This window comes from Meleagris gallopavo, unplaced genomic scaffold (genome assembly GCF_000146605.3).
Source record: "Meleagris gallopavo isolate NT-WF06-2002-E0010 breed Aviagen turkey brand Nicholas breeding stock unplaced genomic scaffold, Turkey_5.1 ChrUn_random_7180001923190, whole genome shotgun sequence".
Taxonomy (NCBI): Eukaryota; Metazoa; Chordata; class Aves; order Galliformes; family Phasianidae; genus Meleagris; species Meleagris gallopavo.
Genome location: NW_011185777.1, coordinates 1 through 1,751, shown reverse-complemented (window position 1 = coordinate 1,751; position 1,751 = coordinate 1). Strand labels below are relative to the sequence as shown.

Sequence of the window (1,751 nt, the reverse complement as noted above, 5' to 3'; positions counted from 1 at the left end):
AATCAGTGTGAGCTTGTTATCCAAAACGATGAGACTCGCAAATCACTTGTCCCACTATCCTGCTACAAACTCTCCATGTCTGCACAAGCTTCCCTTTAGAACTATTCTCAGGGAAACCAATGTGGCGCCCAAGCTGGAGTAAAGAAAGCAAGGCAAGTACAGCAAACGTTTCACCTAAACTCCGTAAGACTTTCGCTTACCAGTATTGCCAACTGTGACCACCTCTTCCAGCACTTTCTGTCTCCGGTGATCCTTCAGGGCTTCCACTATGATGTTGTAGGTGGCCCCTCTGGTGAGGCCAGTGAGCGTAGCGCTGGAGGAAGTGCCAGGAACCCTGAACTGCAAGAACAGGCAATGCCACGTCACTCGAAGAACAGATCATTCTTTAGGTGTCAACCCATTCACAGGGAAGACACTGTGCCTAGATTGACTTCTGTGCTCTGTGCTGGGATGCAGCCAGCTCGTTCCCCTTAGACATTCAAACACCAAGTTAAACTTAACTGCTATGGACTGTGGATACAATGGATATATTGTAATTGCCATTTCAGGGGGAGACAAACCAACAAAGAACTGAGATGGGCTAAGGAAATCTTTGTCATGGAGTAGCAGCACTAATGTCTTTGTAACTCTGGAGCAAACTCCCAGTTGTCTCGCTGCCTACTCCCTTCCCTGGCAAAAAGTTGGTGCTAACTAAGCCTTTCAAAAGCTTTCTGTTTTGGCACTTTTCTCCTGTAGCTTGTAATTCACTTTTCTCTGCGAATTACAAGAGAGGCGTTTATCCTTCCTGCTCTCTGCTACACATTAGTAAGACTGAGCCAACTCAGACTGCCACCTCCTTACTACAGCAAAAAGCTAGAGACCCAGGGGAAGACAGTTCAGTTACCTGCAAAGTATCTTCGTCCTGGCTGACTGGTTGGCATGAGATGATGTACTCAGTGCTCTCCAGCAAAGGCCTCCAGGAGATGGTTGTCTGGGAAAGAGCTTCTTGGCCAGTGGTGTCGTTGCGCCTGGGCCCACGGGAGTGGGGGTAAGAAGGTTCAACTATGATTGGCACTTGGTACCCTGGGATTTCGATTGCTTCATCTACATTTGGAGGCTGCCGTCTCGACCCAGGCCTAAGGGGAGTTGCCGTGGTGGGTACAGGCCGTCTGTAGCCATGCTCCTCAAAGAAGACTTGCTGACCTTGGTGTCCTATTGTCTGAGGGTGCCCTGATGAGCCTGGAAGTTGGATACCGTTTCCATTGTCATACCTATTGTTTGTGAGGTAAGGGGTCCCCTCATCAACAGAAGGTACATCAAGGATGTCAGGCTGGTTGGGGTGAGGTCCAGTAATCAGCGTGGGCAGATCATCTAGCCAAAAAAAGGTTAGAAGCCATAAAGCAAAGCGTGGCAAATTAGCAAATTCAAACAAATTCAACAGCTAGAGTTGATGCTGTACACTGATCCAGGCAAAGATTAGCAATTGTCCCAAGATGCAACACTTTTTATGATCTCATTCTGACTATTATGAATGTACTGATTTATCTCTCTATATTTATGTGTTATATAAATATATTTATTTCATACATAGGGATAAGAAGTGTGTTGGTATGAATTTTTCATTCAGCTGAGCAACAGTTTTGAACACCGCATCCCACGGAAGCTATCAATGATTAAATTGAGAAGATGTAATTAAAAGAGAGATTCTGTTGTTATCATGTTAAGATAACCATTCAAATGCAGTGAGAAACTAGGCCTGAGATCACATTTGG

At 45.7% G+C, this 1,751-nt stretch overlaps 1 protein-coding gene across 1 annotated transcript; it reads right to left on the bottom strand.

The window, feature by feature from the left end:
• Positions 1–174: 174 nt before the first annotated feature.
• LOC104916588 (fibronectin-like) lies at positions 175–1,420 on the bottom strand (the record flags this gene model as incomplete). Its single annotated transcript, XM_010727617.1, has 2 exons — positions 175–339; positions 884–1,420. Coding segments are annotated over 2 exons (702 nt in total), but the record flags the coding sequence as incomplete, so codon positions are not given.
• Positions 1,421–1,751: the final 331 nt, after the last annotated feature.